At 37.5% G+C, this 21437-nt stretch overlaps 4 protein-coding genes and 1 non-coding gene across 8 annotated transcripts; 1 reads left to right on the forward strand and 4 right to left on the reverse strand.

Annotated features, from left to right (window-relative positions):
- The first annotated feature begins 4741 nt into the window (after nt 1-4741).
- LOC106331656 (xylosyltransferase 1) lies at nt 4742-7134 on the forward strand. Of its 3 annotated transcripts, none has more exons than XM_013770050.1 (5): nt 4742-5196; nt 5268-5900; nt 5979-6054; nt 6311-6426; nt 6500-7134. In XM_013770050.1, the coding sequence occupies exons 2-5, from the start codon at nt 5291-5293 to the stop codon at nt 7006-7008; spliced, it is 1311 nt and encodes a 436-aa protein (XP_013625504.1). In that variant the 5' UTR covers nt 4742-5196; nt 5268-5290; the 3' UTR covers nt 7009-7134. The 3 variants fall into 3 exon arrangements, with proteins under 3 accessions (XP_013625504.1, XP_013625503.1, XP_013625505.1); XM_013770049.1 differs by having other exon boundaries at nt 5288-5900; XM_013770051.1 differs by having other exon boundaries at nt 4742-5181.
- Nucleotides 7135-12499: 5365 nt separating this feature from the next.
- On the reverse strand, nt 12500-13423 carry LOC106333401 (calmodulin-like protein 6). Of its 2 annotated transcripts, XM_013771853.1 has the most exons (2): nt 12936-13423; nt 12500-12609 (listed from the first exon to the last, which is right to left on the reverse strand). In XM_013771853.1, the coding sequence occupies exons 1-2, from the start codon at nt 13273-13275 to the stop codon at nt 12515-12517; spliced, it is 435 nt and encodes a 144-aa protein (XP_013627307.1). In that variant the 5' UTR covers nt 13276-13423; the 3' UTR covers nt 12500-12514. The 2 variants fall into 2 exon arrangements, with proteins under 2 accessions (XP_013627307.1, XP_013627306.1); XM_013771852.1 differs by lacking the exon at nt 12500-12609 and having other exon boundaries at nt 12645-13423.
- A 666-nt stretch (nt 13424-14089) lies between these two features.
- On the reverse strand, nt 14090-14161 carry TRNAT-UGU. Its single transcript has one exon. It is a non-coding gene; the product is annotated as a tRNA-Thr (tRNA).
- A 136-nt stretch (nt 14162-14297) lies between these two features.
- On the reverse strand, nt 14298-15674 carry LOC106328732 (cytochrome b6-f complex iron-sulfur subunit, chloroplastic). The gene is made up of 5 exons (XM_013767227.1): nt 15507-15674; nt 15184-15428; nt 14868-14985; nt 14614-14796; nt 14298-14531 (listed from the first exon to the last, which is right to left on the reverse strand). The coding sequence occupies exons 1-5, from the start codon at nt 15549-15551 to the stop codon at nt 14427-14429; spliced, it is 696 nt and encodes a 231-aa protein (XP_013622681.1). The 5' UTR covers nt 15552-15674; the 3' UTR covers nt 14298-14426.
- A 1279-nt stretch (nt 15675-16953) lies between these two features.
- On the reverse strand, nt 16954-20955 carry LOC106335142. The gene is made up of 5 exons (XM_013773580.1): nt 20799-20955; nt 19503-19925; nt 18325-19426; nt 18099-18245; nt 16954-17816 (listed from the first exon to the last, which is right to left on the reverse strand). Exons 2-5 carry the CDS (start codon nt 19539-19541, stop codon nt 17221-17223), a joined length of 1884 nt encoding a protein of 627 aa, XP_013629034.1. The 5' UTR covers nt 19542-19925; nt 20799-20955; the 3' UTR covers nt 16954-17220.
- Nucleotides 20956-21437: the final 482 nt, after the last annotated feature.

A 21437-nucleotide genomic window follows, 5' to 3' on the forward strand; every position in this document is an offset into this window, starting at 1 on the left:
TCAGGATTCCGCTTCGCCCCACAGCTCCTACCATACATCTCCCTCTCTCGCTCCTGCTGCTGCTCCTCCGGATCGTCCGGGAGTGATGAGTGTTGCGGAGTTGGTTCGGCAGCCCAGTCGTGACCATCTTCCCTATCTCACTCTGAATCCACATGGACGGGGTCAAACATGGTAATTAAACGTATTTTTTTTCATTAAAATTTGATTCATTATTAATAATTTGTTCTTTTTATTATGTTCAACCGATCCGGGAACGGCATCAGCGCATGGATCAACCGTATGATGTACTCGGCCCTCGACAAGGGACATCCGACTTTCACTGACTTCCCTTCCGAGAAGCAGCATCTGTGGTTTCGTCAGTTTGCGGTAACTATTCTAATTTTTTACTTATATTTTTAATCTTTAATATAAATTTTCTACTAATTCTATTTTTTTTTCAACAAGAATTCAACCGGAATTCCGATGAGACGCTCTTTATCTATCACCACTTCGTCCATATATGGACACCTATGAGAAGCAGATCCACCAGTGGAAGAAGAAGTGGAAGATCAACAAGGTTGTTTTTAATTTATTAAACAATTTTTTTAATTTATTAAAGTATTTTTTTTATTTATTAAACTATTTTTTTTATTTATTAAAAGGTCCCAAAGTCGATAAACAGCACGGTCTGGACGGAGTTGTGTGCGCATTGGGATAAGGAAGAGACGAAAGAAACTTCTTCCACCAACTCCACCAACCGCAGGAGCGACCGTAAAGGGAAGGGCATCTACAAGCATAACTTGGGTGCTCAATCTATTGCCACTCTGGGAGATCGCATGGTAAGTTCAACCGCTTTTTCTTCAATTATTTGAGTTTCAGAATTTTAATTTAATGTGCATTTCTTCTAATTTCTAATGTTTCTTTAATTTATGTTTTTTTTCAAGGCGGAAGAAAATGATGGCGAGCCGGTTGATGATCTCGCCCTAATGAGGAGGGCGTATACCAACAAGAAGACCGGCCAGATTGATGACGGTCTTGTGAGGGACGTGGTCGACCTGGTCCAAACTCAGGTGGTAGACGAAGTGTCTCAGCTTCAAACCGAGGATGACGCTTCGACGGCTTCGACCAACTTGTCCCGGTTTCGAATCAACGAAATCGTTGAATCCGTAAGTTCTTTGTTTTTAAAAGTTCAATTCATTTATTTCTTGGTTTAAATTTGTAAATTTGGCTATTTTCTATTCAGTCGGTTCCAAAGAAGAAGGGACGTTTGGTCGGTTTGGGTCGTCGCACCCGGTCGGTTCCCCCTTCTTCTGCACCACCGCCCTTCGTTGATCCAGAAGTACTTACGGCCCAGTTGAAGGACAAAGATGATCGTATATCTTTGTTAGAGACCCAGATGGCGGCTCAACAGGCGGGCTATGAGGCACAGAGGAGGCTGAACCAGCAAATGATGGAGATGATGCAGAGGATGTCCCCGAACGAGGTGTTCCCGGACGTGCCAGACCCGTAGTTTTTTTTTTTTCAAAAAATCGGAATGTTTTATTTTTATTTGTACAACTTTGAATATTATCTAATATGTTTTTTTCTATTTTAATTTTAATTTTATACTTTCGAATTTAAATTTCAAAAAATTTATTTATTTAAAACAAATTATTTATTTTTGAAGATTCCGAGGAACATTTCGTCGGAACTTCCGAGGACTGTAACATCAGAAAGTCCATCGAAATATCCCGAGGAAGTTCTCCTTCGGTATATTCCGAGGACCTTTCCGACGAACTGGTGGTCCTCAGAGTTTCCTCGGAATTCCGTCGGAAATTTCCGAGGGATTTCCGAGGTAAAATGAATTTCAGAAGAGTTATTTCCGAGGATCTGTTTCGTCGGTATGTCGTCGGAATAACGTTATTCCGATGACATACCGACGAATTTTTCTCTCGGTATGCCGCTGTTTTCTTGTAGTGTTTGTTGCATGAAGTTAGTTATTCATAACTAGAAAAAATCGATAAAAACAATTCCAATATAGAACACACAGATTTTGTGTTAGCAAGTTATTAAATCTAGAAGCTTCAACCAACGAAACAAGAACAATCTTAAAGAAATTGGTATCCGGAGAGGATAATGATGGTAGGACCTAGGAGGACTAGTTGTGTGAAGAGACGAACAGCTTTTTGACTTTTTTAGATATTTAAAAAAAAAGATCGTCTCTCATTTAGGAAGAAGAATTAAGATGATTATGCAGCCAACAAGAGTCCCTTTTCATGTAAATTGATCAATGATAAGCTCATAGAAGGTGCTTTGTGCTGCATTCTTGGTGTGAAACATTGTACAGTTACTAGTTATGAATCATACAACTTTTGTTTATGTAACATATTCATCTGAAACTAACTACACTTGCTACATATTAATGGAGGTCTAATAAGCCAAACTAAACCGTACCAAACCAAAAAGGGATCTGTAATTGTTACTTCTACTTTAAAAAATGAGGCATTGATTCTTGAGAAAATTCATAGAACTTGTCATTATGTGATTGTGTATATTCTCTAAGCTGTGTATTGTGCTTGTAATAATGATATTTTCATCTAAAATAATTAATTGTACTTTCTAATTAAGTAGGTTTAATAAACCGGGCTTGACCTAACCAAGCAGATCCAATGCTTCAACCCTTAACGATCTAACCAAACCAACATTTCTTGACGGTTGATGAACGACCCATTATTCGGTTAAATCCTCGCGCCTTTATAAGTTTCTTTCACTTTCCAAACTTCTCTCAATCTTTCTGATCTCTTGCCATGGCTACGTTTCCATCTGATAAGCCCGCCAAAGAAGAAGACGTGCAAACAGAGGAGGCTGATCCCGCCGAAACCACGGAAGAAGAAGGGCGAACAGATGAGCAGAGAGCCTTCTTGATTTCGATTCAGTCTATTCTCGTCTTAGTCTCATTATGGAAGACGAAGAGTCCGACAAAGGATCTGAGAGTGAGAAACCTCAAGAAGATTCGACAATGGTAAAATCTTCAAACTTGGTGGTGATGATCAAGAACCACAAATGATTAAAGCCTATCGTCTCTGTTTTCCTCTGTTTCTTGTTCCATACTAATGATCCAAGGCTTAATCAGATGCAAAGGAGTTACCAAACGATGGAACGTGGCTTTACATCGTTTGCATGTGATCAGAGCCGTCCTCTCGCTCCTCAGAATCATTACATCGTTTATCCCCTATTGTCTCTGTTTTGCTCTGTTTCTTGTTCTGCCATTAATGTTGGTTCAGGTTAGCCTTAGTGTCTTACTAATAAGTCAAGCCTTAATCAGATTCATAGGAGTGATCAAACTGTGAACCGTGGCTCACCAACGTTTACAACTGATCAGAACCGTCGTCTGACTCCACAAGTGATGATGCCTATTGAAGAACAGGTTCTTGCCTACCTTCTCTGTTTTGCTCTGTTTCTTGTTCTGCCATTAATGTTGGTTTGAGTTATAGCTTTAGTCTCACTCTCATCACTAATCTATAAAATCAGATTCCTAGGGCTGATTCTCAAACTGCGAACCATGGCTCAACAACGTTTTCAAGTGATAGTCTTGTTACTCAGTCACCATTTCAGCAGCAGCAGCGATTAACAACTGATCAGAAACAGTCTTTTGGTACACTTTTTCCAACGATGTTGACCACAAAGCAACCAGGATGGTCCATAAGAGACCACAGCTCTGCATCTTCTTGGAGTCCTCAGATTCTAATGCCATCTGTAGATCATCAGCAGCACCCAATGGTTAACCAGCTGGCTGATATAGAGGGATTGCTGAACCAGACGTTTGTTCCAAGGCCTTTGTTTCGTCCGGCTCAGACCCATTTCGTTGAACAGCCTCATCTCTTTGACATAGCTTTGTCAATGTACCGCTATTATCCTTACATGAGACCTGAGGCTAATCATTTGAACCTGAGGATGCCGCACTTCAGGAATAATCAGATGTTTACTCTGACATCACCAAGTGAACAGCCTAGATCTTTTGTGTTGCTGCATGACCAGTTCAACCCACACCAAAGGTTTGTATTGTCCTTGGATGATGCACTAGTGTTTGGACCAATTCTTGAGATGGATCATCCGCAACCGCAGCAGCAGAGACAGCATCTTGACTTCCCCATAGATATGATTCACCGCCAAGATTCTCCTAATGCACAGCAGAGGTTCAACCAAGGACAACACTTTGTCTACCCACTGGATATGATTCACCACCAAGCTTCTTCTCCCAATGCAGCAGCAGCACCACGGTCTCAGCTCAATCATCAGCAAATGCAGCAACTTCAGCCTCAGACGCAGTCTCAGAGGTTCAACGATGGACCATCTTCTCACCAAGGTCAACATCAGCATCAAACTTAACATGATTTGTCAAGTTTTGCGTTTTCACTAAATCTCTCTCTCTCGCTCGAATAGATTTTGATAAATGTAAGTTGTGATATGTTAGTGACTTGTTGGTCAAGGAAGAGTTTACTCGTGTCCTTTTGAATAGCTTTAGATGGATTCAGTTTCAATACTTTTCATTTCAATCTTGTCCTCTTAAAAGCTTCCTTTTTACACGCGCTTTGAGCTGGTCAAATGAACATTGGTCACGCGCCTTCTCGCTCATGTCGCGCGTGTTGGTGCGAGAGAACTTCAGTTTCAACGTACTGTATTACTTTAAGAGGTTGTTGTCAACATTAATTAAGCTAATCACATAAGAAAAATAACATTAAAATCAGATTGGTTTTGCCAACAATTTAAGTTATCTCTCACTAATCTTAAAAAAAAAACCTTTGTTTATTACCATCGCGTCGGTTACTCATTCCCTTCTTCAGACCACTGCGAATCTAAATACAAAAGATCATCCCTCCATACAGGATTCTTATTCAGAAGAAGCTTCTCCCTTGGTTTTCATCTGCAGCATCAGTCTTTTTCTTGTTATGTTTTTCTCAAAGGATGCAAAAACTTGAACTTTAAGCATTGTTTGGGTTTCTTGAACTCGATTTAGTTAAATTAGATCTGAGTCAGCTTAGGACTAAACAAAGCTTTTTCTCGCTTTGCCATGCCAAAAGCAATCAACAGTACTAAAAACCCTTTTCTTATTGTTCGGTTGGTGCATTGGTTGTTGGTGTTCTTATCAACTTCTGCGTCTTCTATTAATTAGCTTTTGAGGGGAGCTTCGGACACAAAACTCTCCAGCTGAATCTCTATTGGGTTTGTGTTCTTCTTGTAAGTTATATCAACCCTTGTCTTTATTTGTACAAAAAGATTAAGACTTTGGTTAGTTTTGTCTGAATCAGGTTTATCATTCATTGAATAGGGAATGAAGAAAGTGTATCGGAAGGTGGTTTGGATCAGACATTCAGGGTTTAGGGTTTTCAGAGACAAGAAATGGATGTTCCCTTTTCTTTCAAGCTTGGTCTTGTCGGTTACTCTCTTAATGTCTCTCATTTATGCTGGATTTGAGACTTCTTATGTGGAAGAAGAACCATTATTACTACCTTTTGATAATCTCTCAGAAGAGTACTTTGTAGAATCTCATTTGAGAAAGTCTATGAACTCAAACCGGGATTCAAACTCTTCAGAGGTTCCTAGGTTAGCTTATCTGATATCGGGGACCAAAGGAGATAGCCATAGGATGATGAGGACTTTGCAAGCTGTGTACCATCCAAGAAACCAGTACGTTCTCCATTTAGACCTCGAAGCTCCACCTAAGGAGAGGCTAGAGCTTGCTATGTCTGTGAAGAATGATCCTACTTTCCTTGAAGTTGCAAACGTCCGTGTTATGTCTCAGTCTAATCTTGTTACTTATAAAGGCCCTACGATGATCGCTTGTACGCTTCAAGCCGTGGCGGTTTTGCTTAAGGAGAGCTTGGATTGGGATTGGTTCATCAACCTTAGTGCATCAGATTATCCTCTTGTGACACAAGATGGTTAGTTAAAACTCAAATGACATCTTGATCTTTTTGTTACATAGTGGTGGTGACTCTTGTTTGTTACTGAACTTGCAGATTTGTTGTATGTCTTCTCGGACTTGTCTCGGAATGTGAACTTCATTGAACATATGAAACTCACCGGGTGGAAACTGTAAGTAGAAACCACTAAAGTGACAACTGATTGATTGATTACATCTGTTTAGGGCGGACCTGAGATTTTAGGGGCTATAAACAATTTAGTAAGATTTTAATTTTTTTTTTTGCAAATTTTAGGAGCCTTTGTTCATATAAATTATTTTTAAAATTTTGGGAACATACCCCAATGCTTTACTTCGCTATGTGGAAAAGACCACCCCTGCATCTAAAGTATTGAAATAAAAATTTTGTTTCCCATGGTGATCTTGCAGGAACCAGAGGGCTAAATCAATCATTGTTGATCCTGGCTTGTACCTATCAAAGAAAACTGAAATAGCTTGGACTACACAGCACAGATCAATCCCCACTTCTTTTAAGCTGTTCACAGGTAAGTAACTTAGCATCTTCAACTCCACATTACATAAGCATGTGTCCTTATGTCTTGTCTTTTCATCTTGCAGGCTCAGCATGGGTGGTTCTGACTCGGTCTTTTCTTGAATATTCAATCTTGGGATGGGATAACTTCCCTAGGACGATCTTGATGTACTACACCAACTTTGTATCTTCACCGGAAGGATACTTCCACACAGTCATATGCAACACTGAAGAGTTTAAAAGCACGGCTATAGGGCATGACCTGCACTACATTTCTTGGGACCATCCTCCAAAGCAACACCCTAACTCTCTATCAATGAAGGATTTTGACAAGATGGTCAAAAGCAAAGCACCCTTTGCTAGAAAGTTCCACAAGGACGATCCTGTGTTAGATAAGATTGATAAAGAGCTCTTGGGACGCACTCACAGGTTCTCCTCAGGTGCTTGGTGCGTTGGGAGCTCGGAGAACAGCTCTGATCTTTGCTCTGTAAGGGGGAATGACTCGGTTTTGAGACCAGGGCCTGGTGCTGAGAGGTTAAAGGAGCTTGTTCAGACACTTTTATCTGATGAACTCAGAAGTAAACAGTGTTCATGATGAGAGGTAATGATTATAAGCAAAACTCAAAACTGTACATTGTTTTTGTGTTTTACTCAATAGATTTTGTAGGTTTTGTTATACAAAACGATCATTTTATCTTTAAATTTTTCTAATATAAAGCAAGAACACTAGAAAGCTAGAATTTCAGCTCAAATTGATCAAGGTTTAAGTAAAGCTGTATCTCTTGAACGAGCTTGAGATTAGGTCGTTCATGTCGACAAGTCCAGAGATCAGAGAAAATGGGAAGTTTCTTTTTGAGACAATAGACCATTAATGGTAGCTAGATGATTGACATGAAGCTAAATAAATCTTTTAAAAGCTGGTTTGAAACAAATGTGTGAATACTAAACATTTAGGAACCAGTCAAGGGTTTAAAGACCAACGAAAACGTTCTGATGTAGATGTAACGTAACTAAGACATTGTGATTTAGACGCTGTTCTCCATTAATCACTAAATCACCTTTTTAGTTCTGTGAAAACATGGAGCTCACTTTTCCCAACAAAATCAGTGTAATTAACCCATTAGACACTGGCTCTGGTTTTCGGTTCAGATTTTTTGAGTTTCAGTTCTAAAAGAACTGTTATACCAAATGCAAAAACAGATGACAAAAGGCGATAAGTAACATATAACGTAGTTTACTAAATTTTTTATGTCAACTAGAGAAGAAAGATTTAGAGCGATTTCAGTGTGTATGGGATATTCATGGTCTAAAACATAACGCTGAAAAACTCGTGGACTTATGCCTAATAAAACTTCTAAACTCTGAACTTCTAAGTATGTATCAATTTCACCTGGATAGTCGAGTATGTTATTGACACCCATTTATTAACGATAGTTGAGATTATTAATTGAAACTTCAAATTTATTAATGTTATCAACTCATCTTCCAAATTCATTGATATGACATCTTCTGAACAAAATTTGCATATTATCTACAGATGAACACTAACAGTCCAAGCCAAAATTGCATAATTGATAGCATGTAAGACATTCATCTTACATGAATCAGATTGTCCCAACTTGTAGCTTTCTAAAATCTCTAGTGATAATGCATCTTAAAAGATATCATGAATCTAACGTCACAAGGTTGGTTTTTGATGTCATATTTAGTGGCAAGAAGAACAACACAACATTTACCAATTGTCCAATATTTCTTGGATGTCCTAGAAAATTATCTACCCCAAACAAAACTCTTATACCATTCCTTTTTATATCAAGCTAATATATATAATCTTCAAAAATCACACTTATCACCCGAGCTGTTTTGTTGGCACGGTAATGACAATTCAAATTATCTATGTTCACACTTATCATCCAAACTTTTTTATTAGCACAATAATGACAACTCAAGTTATCTATATTGAGATTTTAAAAAATATATGGTTTTGAATATTTTCCAATAACCCATACAAAAAAATTTCAGACTCATCTTAATTGCAACAAATAACAACTATTACCCTTTCTTTGTCTAGTATTTTCCTTCAAGTTGTTTCGTTGCAAAAGAATGATCAACTTGTATCTATAAAACAAACCAGTTTCATCCATATAAGAACATCTTTTATTTTAGAGTAATTTAAAGTGTAGACCACTTTTCATCTCTTATATTACATAGTAGGACAATTTAAGCTCCATCATTTACTTCGACTTTACAAAGAAAAAGAGAATATAAAATTACTCTCATGCTCTCTTTTCTTCCAACCAATTGATTGACGTTCACTCTACCTTTTTAAAAAATGTTCCAAACATATACAAATGAGATAGTGTTAATTTGAAAATGTCTATGTACTCTTTAGCAAAACCCTTGTCTTAATGGAATGACAAAGTGTCGAGGATCAAATACAACCATTAGAAACTGTCTAAAATCGATGGATAGTTCGGTAAATTAGAGGGCGAGAGGAAAAAGATAATTTTTTTAATGATGATCTTTTAAAAACTCTCTCTCTCTCTCTCGAATTTCGATTGTCGATTCATAAATTTATTTATTTTTGTTACAAAATGATTTCTCTTTGTAGCGGTTGAATGAAGAAGCTAGCAAAAGTTAAACAGTGATGGCATATAATCGGAAATTCAATGTGGGTGAACGGGCAAATCTTGTCACTTGATTCGGCAATTGTTATCTCCCTTTCATATGTTCTTCCATCTGTAAAGAAAGCAAAAAAAAATAGTGTCGATATGGTAATGCATTCTAAAAATAATACTCCCTATGTCTTATACTATAGGTAGTTTTAGCAAAAAAAATTGTTTCACAATATAAGTAGTTTTCATGTTTTAATGTATCTTTTCATTTAGTGGATACTATGTGACCAATCAAATAATGTTATTTTTTATAATTGGTTAAACTTATCGATTAAGTGACATTTTTTTTAAAAGTAACAATTTTTTTTAACTTGTATTTTAAAACAGATGGAGTACTAGTTTTTCTGTATAAAAGATAGAAGGATAATATAATATTTTTACATGTTGAAAGTTGTGCAAAGTGTCTAAAAATTGACATAGAATGTAATTATATGTAAAAATGACTCTCGATGTAATTATCTCTTCAACTTTTTTAAGCAACTAATCTATATTCTTTTTCCTATAGCTTCAAGTTTCTTTTTTATACCTTGCACATCGGGAGAAACGCTCTCACCAAGATGATGATGAAAAGACAATGCATAGTTGTATTTAAAAAAAATTCAAGCTAGCCTTTAATATTATATTAGTGGAAAAATAGTATTATAACAAAATCTCGTAAAAAGACATATTATATAAATAAAAATTGATTATTTTTAATTAATATCAGTATAAATTAAAATATATAAACAATAATGTAAAAAAAAATTAAAAGATTATGAAAAACTATATTAATAAAAGAATGACCTTGACCTTATTGTTTTATAATTCATATTGGGTTTTTGTACAAGGCCCAATAATTCTATAACATTCGGTAAGGTATTAAACCGACAATGATCAAAAAGAAAAGTGAGTTAGCTGGGGGTATTCTAGACAATTTGGATGTAGGTGTTTTAAGGGTTAGCTAGGGTTTTTAATGGAACGCATATGCTCTGCTCTCTCTGTATAAAAGTAGCCGCATGAAACATGAGCTAACCATCTCACCTCAAGATTCATTCTCTGTTTCTGGAATTTAGGGCTAGAAGTTTCGCAGGAGCCTCCCGGGCTAGTCTGAAAATAATAATTTGAGGAATTAAGCCCCAAAGCTCCTGCTAGATTGGTGACATTCGTGTTGCAGTTCTGTCTAAATTTCTCCTGGCTTAACTGTGTCAAAGCAATGTCTAGATTTCGTATTAGTGATTGTTTTTTAATTTAGTTTGATAATCAAAGGTGTTTTGGCTATGATTACAAAATTATCCGCGCTTCTGAGATTTATTCTGTGAAGTAATCGGAAAACAATGGTTGAATTTCTTAATATGAGCCTCTCCTTGATTCATTATATTTTTCTTTTTTTTTCGGGCAGTGATGATTAAAACTAACAGCTTTACGCCAGTTCTGCTTCAGAAAATTCTTGATCGAAGAAGCTGTATAAAATCTGAGCTTTTTTTAGTTTTATGAATGTTTGTTTTTTTTGTTGCCTATGAGGAAATCCAATTATTTGAGGTGCAGTGGAGCTGAGACCCTGTTTTCAGGGAGAACCCCTTGGCAGAAACTGCAATCTCTATGAAGCTAATGGACTAACTGAGGCGTTTTGTCTTTTTTTTTTTATCTGTTTTTTAATCTATTGTTCGATTCATTGTCTGAGTTTAACTATACACTAGCATAAGCCAATGTGCTCGTAGTCTGAATAACTCAGAAATTGATAGTGTTTACATCAGCTTTATCTCTGCTTCGGCCTTGGGATATTAGTTAAACTAGAACACTATATTTTTTAGCGAATTAACTATCTTTGTGGGTTTTATATTGTGTCTATTCGTATTGTTTAGCGTTGGATGGCAATGAGAGAAACATAATTTCGTCCTGTTGCCCAATTTTGTACTGATAAGTGATACTTGCATCGATTTTGTGTTGAGGTTCTTATAAGCGAGATGGAACGCACTATATGGTGTGGAGTGGAAGGGATTGATGGTGACCAATATTAGAAAGGCCGACACATGTGAATAAACATACAAAGTGTCTCTTGTTGTCCAGTTAAAACACATTTTATAGCATAATGAAACCCTTATTCATGAAGAAACAAAGGAAAGCAATTAGCTAACGTGAAAGGATTCTTCTAACCAAAGTAATCGGTACATATTATTTTCTAAAATTTAAACTATTGAGATGCAGTAACTGGCAGAATTCTAAAAGGTGAAACGAACAGTAACACAAGCACTACATCTCCTAAATTAAATCTTGAATCAATTCATCAAATAGATAATACTTTTGGCATACTGGTATTTGATCACCTGGAACCCTCAATGTTTATGTCGAGCTCTGAGTTGTGTCTTTTAGCGAGTCAGAAGTGGTGGTTTGGTGAGCGAGTTCATATAGGGGTTTGTGAAGTGGTCTTTTAGCTTCTCTTTATGGTGCAAACCCATCCTTTTGTGTGGTAGATCTTGTTATGCAATCTCGGTGCAGTGTGTAATCCACATCATAGGGGGATGGGTTCTTAGGAATCAAAATTTTGAGGATTAAGTTTCTTTTTATTGTGCAGCTTCTGATGGTTGCGGCTTTTCCAAATGAGAGCGGGTTTTGGCTCAATGTTGGTTCATTGGTGTAGCCGTCTTGGGGCAACGTCCATTGTTGTCTACTGTAATTTCCAGATAGAATTAGGTGTTTGTGCTTTATGTAGAAGATCATTGAATTTCTGTGGATGTCATTTTATGGAGTCGAGTTTGGGCAAGCCAATTTATATCGGTTTGTGATTAATAGTCAATGCTGCCTTAGTATCCTCAACCTGTGTATCGCGTGCTTTTTGAAACTCCATGCAGTTCTTTCGCCTTTTCTCAGTTTATAAAAAAAAGCATCACAGTCTATGTTACATGGAAACTAGTACGTGGAAGCGTAAGCGTAAAGAAGCGCAGAAGCGAGATTTTTTAAAATATTAGGAAACAGATACGTGTTGGAAGCGTATATCCATATATATATATATATATATAATTTTTTTAAGACTTAAAATTATATGATTTAAATTTAAAATAAAGCATTTATTCATTTATAATAATTTTGAAATGATTTTATATTAAAACTGTAAAAATACACATAAATTAAGTTTACAAAAAATATTATATTAATTATTTTTAATACTCCATAAATAATTAACACAATATATTTCAATATGTGCTATATCTTTAATAAAAAATCTCAATGCATAAAGATAATTTATAGTATTATTTTTAATATTTGTATATTTATAACTCAATATTCATTACTATTAATATTTTTTATTTTATATAGATTAAAACTATGGTTTTATATTTTATTGATATACATTGCATTTAAAAAAAAAAACGGAAGCATGATTCCAAAACGGAAGCATGATTCCAAAACGCAATCGTAAGCTTCCAACAGGTTTTTAAAGAGAATATTTTAGAAACGTTTTAGAAGCGAGATTCCACAAGCTTCCACAAGGTTCTGATTCCGATTCCGGTTCCGAAGCGGGAAACAGACGTCCAATGAAGCTTCTGTGCAACGTAGATCACAGTCACATTATAATTAATTAATAAACAAACAGGTCTACAATTTTTACAATGTGCTCTCGCAAATCTTAGACTATTAAACACTTCATTTACCAATCATGTGATTTTTCCTTCTAGAATGCGAGAGAAAAATGGTTAATCAGAAAAATAAAATAAACAAAAGTAAGAAAAAAAAATCATTAATTATCAGCTCAAAGAGCTAAAAAACCGACCCTTCTTCATCATTTGTCTAAACTCCTTGTAATCAACTCTACCATCACCATCAACATCCACTTGTATTATCATCTTCCTACATTCCTCCAAGGTCTTACCTTGTTTGAGTCCCAAGGAAGACAAAACCGCTTTCAGTTCATCCACTGTGATAAACCCATCTCCATTCCTATCGAAAACGTTGAACGCTTCCTTCATATCTTCTTCTCCTATCTCGTCCTCGTCTTCCACCATTATCGTCTTGTAAAGCTCTCCAAACTCTTCAATGTCGACACAACCATCGCCGTTCACATCGATCTTGTCGATCATCTGCCCGAGCTCCTTCTCTGGTATTATGATCCCGAGGTTTTTCAATGAATCGTTTAGCTCCTTCTTAGTGATCCGTCCGTCTCCGTCCTTGTCGAACATTTGGAACACACGTTTTAGTTCCGTGGTATTCATTTTTAGGGTTAGGTTTGGATTTGAGTTTGCCTGTGGATGAAGTAAGCGTTAAAAACAGAGAATGATGAGACTCCACGAAGCCAGAAAGCAGTACTTTCTTGGCCCCTTGGAGACCCGGCAAGGGGAGTTTCGGAAACTAAGGAGAATGTTAAATAAATGCGATTGAAAATTTTAGCCAAAAAGTCGAGGTAATAACTTGTAAGTACGGACAAAAATAGAAGAGACAACGAGAGATTGTCTTAGGGTTGGATTACTGTTGGTGGAGAGGAAATGTTGTTCTTCTAAAGAGGACTTGTGGCTTTGTATCCAAGTCTTATTCGGTTCTATAAATTGCAAACCAAAATACTTTAATTTTATTTTTAGTTGATTCATATTTATGTTAAAATTTAATAATATTATATTAGGTGAACAATATATTAAAATATTAGTATAGTGTTTAACATTATCATTGCTTATAATGTAATTAACTAACTAATCTGTTTGCCGGCGGTTAAGATCAAATCCGTTGGAGTGGTGAACCACTTCGTTATACTGTCCCAACTATGTGAAGTCTTTAAATTCACTTTTCTAAAACCATAAACAAAATATGTCAACAGATATAATAATTTGTTAATAATTCGTTTTTTATAATGATATATGTTCACATTCTCATTTTAATAGTCGCTAGTGTCATGGGAAATTACTTTGTCAAGAAGAAAGGTGAGTGAAAGTTAAACAGTTGTGAAAAGTGAATAAAATAAAGGGTGCTATGTAGGAGATATTAATAACATATAAGAAAACAGAAATGGAGAAAACAGAAATGGGGGTTAAAAAGTGCCCACACGCAGGATCGAACTACGGACCTTCAGTTTACAAGACTGACGCTCTACCACTGAGCTATACGGGCCTTTTGTTTAAGTTAGTCAGATGTACATAATTCTTACATTGTTGACTGTTCTGCAAACACAATATGCGAACAAACCAAATCTAATTACACCAAAAAAAGAAAAAACTATGTGAAACTAAACATAAGAGATGGCAAGTGAATGAACATAAAATTCATATAGAGGGAAGAATTCACAGAGTAATGCCATGAAATGTATGATTACACGTAGCTTTTACATTATAAGAACATTCATACAAGTATTACACAAAAGAGTTGTTGCACAGTCTTAAGACCACCATGGGGCATCACCAGTCCTGAAATCAGTTTCAACCCATGGAACAAATAGAACCTTTCCACCGTCATCAATATCCGCGTGAGCCAAGGCAAGCGACTGTTCCATCAAATTAAGTTTTGTTTCAGAATATTTACATGAGAGATACGCTAGATCTTTTGCTATAATGTATTTGACTTACCAATGGTGCTGGACCTCTAACGACTCTGCCTTGGGCGTTGTATTGGGAACCATGGCAAGGGCATAGGAACTTGTTCTCAGCTTTGTTCCATGGCACAACACATCCAAGATGAGTGCACACTGCGTTTATACCGTAGGTCGCTAGAGTTTTGTCGTTCTCCACAACTAGGTAAGTTGGATCTCCCTATTAACAAAATAAAGTTCCACACCATTGAGATGCAAGAACCTTTTTACAGTACTAATGGAATATTTTACCTTTAATCCTTGGGTCAGGGTTCGATCACCGGGACCATGAGTCTTAAGCCATTCTGCTGCAACGACATCGTTTCCAAGTGCATCCTTGGCTGGAGTACCACCACCTCCACCTCCGGATCTGCATTTTCAAAAAAAAATGTAGAGATTGAAACCAATAAAATTGGATTACAAGAAACTCTATATAGGCCCCAAATTGCTAAAAAAAAATTCAATTCTACATTTTTTTTATTTTGTAAAATTTCTTATTAAATTCAAAATAACCTTATTCCTAAAACAATCACAAATCGTGACATAGAGGGATTAAAAGGAGACGGACCCAGGAGGAGCAAAGAAGGTAGCGTAAGGGACAAGCATGAAGCCAGTAGGAAGAGAAAGAGCTCCGACAAGAAGAAGATTCAAAAGCTTCCTCTTCTCCATATCTGGAACATTGTCAGCTGGTATACTCGTCGCTTGACAAGCAATTCTCAGACCAATCTTCTCCTTTCTCACCATCTGATGATTCGTTGGCTTCACAAACATCACACGAGACATCGCCAACAAAGAGCTTCTGCTCGAACCAAGCTACACCAAAGAAAAAAAAAAGTAGAGATCAGAAACATATGAAACAAGAATGAAACTGTTCAATGATCGAGAGTGAACCTGAGTAGCAGGAGAAAGGGAGGAGGACGCCATTGATGAAGTCATTGAAAACTTTACTTGAAAATATGGAAGGGTTTTGGTGATGGAGCTTTTGATGATATGGAGGAGGAAGACAAGTGGGATCAGACAGAGAGCTTTTAAGACCACTGAAGACAGAGAGAGAAGCAGATAAGGCACGCGCCAGCCTCTGGTTCCATATAGCCCACATACTTTTCAGATTTTTGGATTTCCTGATGACGTAATCATCAATGGGCTTTAGATGGGCCGATTAACTGATTTCAGCCCATATAATTATTTTGATTACAGAGGAAACAGGTAGCCCAGTGAAGCAAATTCAGATAAATAAATAATTGTTTCTTGGTCAGCAAGCAGAGCCTTGGATACTCAAGCTTATCTCACTTTCTTGTCTCTTTGCCTGCCAAAATGAGAAAGCCAGAGATATCTCTCTGTCATCTTCCAGTGAATGTCAGAATGCGTACACGGTGAATGTGTATGTTTCAGGTGAATGTGTATGAACAAATTGAATATTTTGCAGGTGGAAGGTGAGATGTTTGATGCTCGGATGATAGACAGACATGGTCCAATGAAACATTTGCTTTGAGTCTCCAAAATTTTTGAAAATTTTTATATGTAAATAGACATCTAATTTGTAAAAAAAATGTTTTTAAGCTCCAAATTTTTGAAGTTTTTACTAAATGGTTTTGGACCTCCAAACTTTCAGGACCGGCACTGTAGACAGAGGATGGAGAATGTGATCTTAGGAGCCCTTAAATGGCTGATGCCCTCTGTTACTCCTTTCTCCTTCTTTTCCTTCTTCCTTGGTTGTCTCTTTGATCTCAAAGAAGATCCTTTACTACTAAAACATTCACTCAAATCTCAAGCTACTGATCTTACTTTCATCTCCAGTATGGTAAACAGTAATGGGCAGACATAGTCTCCAACCAATGCAATCACTTTGCTACTTCAAAACCAACTTATGCTGGTCCCCTTTTCCATCAATCTTCTCTGCTTCAAAATAAGCCATTACTCTCTTCATTGGAAGACAGGGGAGTGGTGAATGACCAAAGACCATATCACAAAACTTAAAAAAAAAAACTGTGGTTATTTTTACTATGTTCTGTATTTACAGTATTCTTTCTGCAGTTAAGTTGTATCACTTGAGGGGGAATAATCAATGTACATTTGTTCTTGTATGTATATATAAGTATGGTTATGTTACTCTCTGAGCAACAATGTGGTCACGAGAAGAAAATGAGTAAACTATTGAATTTGATTTCCAGGAATAAGATTGTCTCATGAGACTTCGTTATCCCAGTTATGATACTCTTTGGACCACTTTACAGTTTTGAATAATTCACTTGCCATCACTGCACTATTGACAGTTAGAAATGACCATCCGGTTTACTATAACCAAAATAAAAAACCGTATTGGATTCAGACAAACATTTAAAGAGACAAGAGATTCAAAGTCTCTTTGCAATATAGTATAACTCAAACTGTGCTGAAAAGAATGCATATAACACTGTTTCCAATTTCAGACCTTATTGAGAAGCTAGAAGGAAGAAACAAAGCTTCTCTGAAGTAATTTTTAATGCACAACAACAAAAACACAAAGATGAAACATGAAGATAGGGATGACGTATAGTGCATAAAGGAAAGCATCTTCATCATTACCTCGTAGAGGAATTCTCAGGAAACAAGAGGGAGGGAGAGATCAGACAGGTCCAAGAGTTCCTTCACTTCGACTTCTTCTCATTGAGAGCTCAGATCTCAAACTAGACAACCTATCAGCAGCAGCAACATGATAATTCTCGTAAGCAGCTGGCGATACTCTGTGTCCCACAGGCGGAAGACGGCTGCTTCTCTCCTTAGATCTTTTCTGCAAACCCGAACCTTTACGAGCTGTAGATGATCCACCTTTATGGGTGTTGGACGCACCAAGGCTACTCTTCCGGCCACTGTTTTTCATCTCTGATGATCTGAGACCTCGTTCCAACTGTAGTGTGCTCGTCCCGAGCCGAGCATCTTTAGCTCCTTGTCTGTTATAGTACACCAAATGCGGCAAGAGTCCCAAGAGGTACTTTCTAAGTTGTTCATCACCAACATTCTTCTGTGCAGGGTTGCCTTCCAAGCTTATAGCCTGAAGAGAACTGTAATTCGCAGCGAGCAGACCGAGAGATTTGGTGGTTGAAAACTTGTTGAAGCGTAAGTCCAAGACAGTTAGTTTCAAGAGACGATGAAGACCCTCGATTTCACTGATTTTGTTCCCAGCTAGGTATAGTTCTTTCAGAGAGGAGCAAGAAGCCAAACCTGACCCAACAACAACAATAAAAAGTAAAAAACACATCAAACACAACAAGATGGTTTACATCAATGTTCAAAAAAATTGCTAGGCGGTGGTGAGATGCCTTATAGAATATTATTGTTTAAGCGGACGCATAGATTGATATTTTGAACATCTAAACCGATTTTTTGGAATAGAAAAATTGTTTCGTTTAGACCCGATTTGCCGACTAGGCGGATTTTTAGAGCACTGGTTTACATATAATAAGGAGATAACTAAAGAATGTAGCAGAGCAAAAGGTGTCATACCATGACCAATTCTCAGGATTTTGTTGTATCTCAAGTCTAGCACTCGAAGACGAGTGAGTTCGCGTAGTCCCTCAATCACAGAGATGCTGTTCTTTGACAAGTTCAATGCATGTAGTCCTCTAGGAAGAGCACCAGGGGTTATCCTCACTGGAACATATGAATGAAGACTAAATAAAACAAAGAGTTGTGTATTAAATTACCAAAAATGGGGCAAATATAGCCTTACCTATTGCATTTCCCGAGAGATTGAGAACTCTCAGGCCAGCATATGCACTTAGGAACGGTATCTCAACCAGACCATAACTAACCAGCTGGACTGTGGTAGCAGAAGCACTCATAGAGGATATATACTTTTTAGCAGCTTCCATTCCAGGACTTGACTTCATGACATCTACTTTAGCAGGAGCTGTTGTCGGCTCAGGCTCTCTAGGTAACTCGTCATCGTTTATTTCATCAGCTTCCTCTGAAAAGTCTACATGCTGAAGGTCATTGACCCAATCCTCAATACGCTTGAACTTAGAATCCTTTCCTGGAAACTCTGCTGCCTTGTTTGATGTTTCCCCTTCGAGGAAGGTTGTTAACTTGAGCTCATCTGTAGGTGGTACTATCCAATCTTTTGCCAGGGAAGAATAGTCATATCCATCATCATCATAGTCCCGATCTTGACCTTGCTCCTGCTTCAGCTTATCTGTTTGGTGCGTGTCTAGAACGTGAAGGTCATCAGAGGATCTAGAGTGGTGAGAAGGTGAAGATTTCTCTGATGCAGAGTCAGCAATGTTAGGCATTGAGTTTGACCTCACAAGCAACGGTGAATCATACGGCGTTTGGCTGTTTGAGTTGTCCATCTGTTCTTCACCGGATAACAACGAGGTTTCATCGAGCTGACGGCTGTCTTCATCAGCATGATGATGATCTCCAACCGAGAAGATAGACCCATAGAGTGCTTGTTCAGAGCCCTCCTGGTAAGCAGAAACTGAACCTGGAGGATCTTTCTGAACCAGATTAGGAGGACTTCCTTCTACACGCTTGCTGCAGCTTTCTGGAGAAGTGATCAGATCTGTTCCATTATCTGCGGCTTCCCTCACATCCAAGTACAGCTCATCCCCATGAGACTGGCTTTTCTTGAGGTGACGTGCCTCATGCGTCCCGGCATCATGCTCAAGGACGCCACTGGGTTTAATCTCCTCGGATTTCCAGACACGCTCAACACCTGTAGAGCCGGATGGTTTGCTGTTTTCACTAACAGAAGGAATGTTTTTTCCAAATATGATTGAGCTCAACCCTTTTGATTTAGACCCATCTTTTCTAATCACCCCTTCCTCGGATTTCTGCATCACCGGGAACATAGCAACAAGTTAGTTAGTGTCCTCTTATAAGACAAGAGTCAATGATGTTTCAAGTTACCTTAGGTCTATGGGGGTAGAAGCATGAAAACCTTACCATTGTGTCAAACTCAATAACATAGAGTACATCACCCACTTGAAGAAAAGAGGAAACTAAAAACTAAAAAACTGTTTAAACTTAATATACACCACCAAGTAGAAACGATTAGATTTTTTTGCAAGGAAAAGGAAAGTTTTGGAGGTTGATGAACGAATGTTAGCCGTAATCAAGGGTTAGACCCTCGGAGACACGGCGTAGCCTCCAGATGATTGAAGCTAGAGAAATGCTTGGAAGAGAAAGTGAAGGCAGGAGTTGAAGGCCACCCCACACCTGCGCAGAGGTGCGAGAAGCACACGTCTTTGCAGAAGCGGCCAGAGTGAAGAAGATTTGGTTTAGAGCTTAAGAAAGCCCAGTATCTTCCTCAATTATCAATAAGTTGATCACCTGATGGACAAGAAGAAAACAAAAAATTAAACAAGAGAGCTATATTAACTAACTCTCGGACACGACCTGCTAAAGCAAAAAGCTTGCAAATCAGATCATTACAACTTCAGACCATAATTAAAGGATAAAAAAAAAGCTTGCAGTTCAGATTATTACAGCAAAAGAGCTATCTACACACTCGGACACGACCCAAGAAAAAAAGCAAAAAAGCTTGCAGTTCAGATCATTACAACAAGAGAGCTATCTTTACAATCTGACACGACCCAAAAAAGCAAAAAGCTTGCAGTTCAGGTCATTACAATTTCAGACCCAAATAAAGCATAAAACTTTTCACTTCAGACCGTTACAAAAATAAAGCTATCACTCGGATACGACCCAAAAAGGCAAAAAGCTTGCAGTTCAAATCTTTGTTTTTTTTTTAACTAAAGAGGGTATATATGATAGAAACTTGCACCTGCAGTTCAAAACATTACAACTTCAGCCAAAAAGAAGAAGCAAAAAGCTAGCAGTTCAGACAATTACAACAAGATCCAGAAAAAAGTAAGAAGCTTTCAGTTCAGATCATTACCACTTCAGACAAAAAAAAAAGCTTGCTGTTCAGATAATTACAGAAAGAGAGCTAATCTTAAAAGACCTAAGCTAGCAAACAGCTTGCAATTCGGACCAAAAGAAAAGAACAAAGTGTTACAGAGCAAACAGAACAAAGATATCCACCGACGGTCAAAATAGAATCGAACAAGAAATGACCCAACAACCGCAATAACAACAAGACACGAACACAGGTTTGTAAAAACACCACCGAAACGCGTAAGAACGAATCGGGGATCACAAAGAATCGAAAGAGAGAGGAGAGAAGAGGAGAGGTAATCTCACCAGAGCGCAGAGCTAGATTTGAAATCGAGAGGAGGATTAGAGCGAGAAGATTCGAAGTCATCAGCTCCAGATAACGATTATCTTCATAAGGAGAGACTTTGAGGTAAAGCTACGCTAACCCTAAACGACACCTTTCTTGGACCGAATCAAAAAAAATTGTACGACCACACAACTTTTTACGACAAGTTGTCAACGGCTCTGATTTTTTCACACGTGAAGAAATCTTATTTCCACACAACATTTTTAATTAGATTTTTATTTGCGTTATAATAAACCGGACGGCATGTACTGACCCGGCGATCTTCCCCTCCACCAAAATCAATAACCAGAAACGGTTTAGAAGCAAAATCAATAACCAGAAAGGGTTTAGAAGCAAAACCAAAACACAGAGGCTATTAGTAATAGCCTATTACATACAATAGTTCTTTCATTGCATCACTTTAGTACCTTATAATATGATACCAAAGTGTAGTAGAAAGCTCTCATTTTTCCTGTTACACCCATGTACCTTATTCACATCCTAAACCGGTTTCATTATGTCTACAAACCGAGAATTCCTAATCTTCTTTTGTACCTAGGGATGCCAAAATGAGCTAGCTCATTCAGCTCTGAGTTCGGATCTTTCATACCTAGTTCAGT

Source organism: Brassica oleracea, chromosome C3 (genome assembly GCF_000695525.1).
Source record: "Brassica oleracea var. oleracea cultivar TO1000 chromosome C3, BOL, whole genome shotgun sequence".
In the NCBI taxonomy this organism is placed as follows: Eukaryota; Viridiplantae; Streptophyta; class Magnoliopsida; order Brassicales; family Brassicaceae; genus Brassica; species Brassica oleracea.